This window comes from Piliocolobus tephrosceles, unplaced genomic scaffold, assembly GCF_002776525.5.
Source record: "Piliocolobus tephrosceles isolate RC106 unplaced genomic scaffold, ASM277652v3 unscaffolded_24604, whole genome shotgun sequence".
Lineage (NCBI taxonomy): Eukaryota > Metazoa > Chordata > Mammalia > Primates > Cercopithecidae > Piliocolobus > Piliocolobus tephrosceles.
In genome coordinates, this window is record NW_022307204.1 from 1 (window position 1) to 2,562 (window position 2,562).

General features: G+C 21.1%; 1 protein-coding gene across 1 annotated transcript; it reads left to right on the forward strand.

Moving 5' to 3' along the window:
- The first annotated feature begins 844 nt into the window (after nt 1-844).
- On the forward strand, nt 845-2,550 carry LOC113221433. The gene is made up of 2 exons (XM_026450755.1): nt 845-1,152; nt 1,334-2,550. Exons 1-2 carry the CDS (start codon nt 1,084-1,086, stop codon nt 2,189-2,191), a joined length of 927 nt encoding a protein of 308 aa, XP_026306540.1. The 5' UTR covers nt 845-1,083; the 3' UTR covers nt 2,192-2,550.
- Nucleotides 2,551-2,562: the final 12 nt, after the last annotated feature.

Here is a 2,562-nt window from a genome sequence, read left to right on the forward strand (position 1 = left end):
TTTTTTTTTTTTTTTTTTTTTTTTTTTTTGCACTGCGTGTTTTCTTGTAATTAGACCTAGTGAATCTGGTTAGCTCACATTTCCATTAATAGTGCTGCCCCGACTAACATATGCACAAATAATATATAAAATTTATAGAAACATATATTTTATAAAATGAATTATATAAGAGTCAAAACTATCAAACATGGAATATTTTAATAATATGTACTATAAACAAGTTATGATAGTACAAACTATTTATTCAATACTAATTTTTATATTGTTTATATTTAATTGTTGATATTTAATTGTTTATTTTTTTTTTTTTTCTTTTTTAATGATCTATTTAGCAATAAACACTAAATCCAACAAACGGAACATTTATTAAAAATTAATACTCAAACATATCAAAATTTTTAAACATATGTTATATTCAAAAAAATAGTAATTTAATTATGTCATAACATAAATACAAAAATATATAACATAATACTAATCAAAATGTAACATACACATACACACACACACACACACACTGTAAGTTCTCTAATACTATAATAAACAGTACATATTTTTTCATTTTGTAAAATAATAATATTTATATTACATTAAATATAATTTTTCAAAATAATTATAATAGTAACTTACGTAGTAAAAACATGTTCCTAGTAGTTTTCTAATGATATATAAAATGGTATTTCTTTACATTCATACTGCTATTTATAGTACTTCTTTTTTGTTATAAATAATTCACTCATTTATTTATTTTTAATTATAGAGTGCTTTTTTTTTTTTTTTTTTTTTATAAGTATGTTGTGGTAAGTGCTTTTTTTTTTTTTTTTTTTTTTAATACTAACTTTTTATACCATTATTTCAAGATTTAAAAATGTATCTGTTTTATTGCTTATTATCGAAAATATTTTGATTAGATCACTATACAATTTATATCATTAAAAACATGTATTAGTTGAAATCTAACTAAAAAAATATATATCAATATGGTATAGTAAATATATTTATATAAATTTTCTACATGTAACGCATAAAATTATTGGAAAGTATTCAATAACATCATTATTACATAGTAAGTGTGTAAAAAAAATGTTTACCGGAATTTTTAAAATATTTATTATTGCCTTTTTTATATGGGAATGGACTAATAACAGCAAAGTAAAAAAAAAAAAAATATATTAGTATTTCTTACTACTTATTCTATGTGTTTGTCCATGTGTAACAAATTGTTAAAAAAAAAAAAACAAACACACACACATAGTTTAATACATTTACAATAATATATAACATTTACATACTTATGCTATTTATTTTCACGCTCAATTTTTTTAATTATTAGGCACAAATAGGAAACATATTAAACAAAAAGTGTTATAGATTATTGGCTCATTATGATACCTCTATAGACGAATCATATTATCATACTCTTATGAATGATTATAAAAAACCATATGTAAGTAGTAAAAATTCCAATATTAATGAAAATCAAAGCAATGAAAAAGCAGCTCAAAGTGAAAACTATAACCAAAATAAATCAAAATATTTTACTGATTTTAAAAAAGAATTAATTAAAATATTAACTAGCATTAAAAATCCAAAAATGAAGCAAATATTCTCAGAAAATGAGAAAATACTGGAAAAAGATTTACTAGAAATATATGAACTTATTAAACATGTCATCCCTAAAGACAAATATTTACAAATGATAAATAGAAGCTGTGAATTAGCAAAACAAAAACACCTTTATAACATTGAAGATGCTGAAGCATATTACAACTCAATATTACATTTATTGCGCACATACTTTTTTCTTACTAGAGGTAAAAAAGATTTAGGATTTAAAAACAATATATTTAAAGCGGTTTATTTGAATCTATCTAAATTCGTCAATATAATCGATAAATACTTTAAGACTAAGTTACTTAAACTAATGATAAACCAAGAAATAAATCCAAAGGAAAAATTATCATATAAAGAAGGTTTTATATTATTTAGTTTAGCATGGTTTTATCCAATATTATTATTTGTGATTTCAATTTTTGTTATACCTTTATGGTCAGTTGGTCTTACATTTTCATTATTAGGTGTATACATGTTCTTAGCCATACACTCTAATTATAAAATCGTTAGAGACGCACGTTTTATAAACCAAATTAAGCAAAGATCAGTACTATTAAACAGGGAATATTTTACTTAACAATATGTACCATAAACAAAATAAAATACGATAAAATATTTACAAAATAAGAATTTTAACACTGTTGTTTTTCACATGTTTGTTATTTATTTATTTATTTTTTTTTTTTTTTTCATGCCCCGTTTAGCAATAAATGCAACACTTGATTAACATTTGTTAAACATTAATACTCAAATATATCCAATTTGTTTAAATCTGTGTAACACTCAAATGAGTATAAATTTAATTATTCCATACCATAAAACAAATATATAACATAACACTAAACATGTAATATTCATGCAATTTAAGTTAAGTTTGCATTTTATGTTTGCCAATACTATCACAAATATTATATAATTTTCTATTTTTCCACATAATAATACCTATTT

Coding starts and splice junctions, on each gene's coding strand:
- LOC113221433 (XM_026450755.1), top strand. CDS start 1,084: ATGTTTACCGGAATTTTTAAAATATTTATTATTGCCTTTTTTATATGG. Junction 1,153..1,333: donor AATGGACTAATAACAGCAAA/GTAAAAAAAAAA, acceptor TTTAATTATTAG/GCACAAATAGGAAACATATT.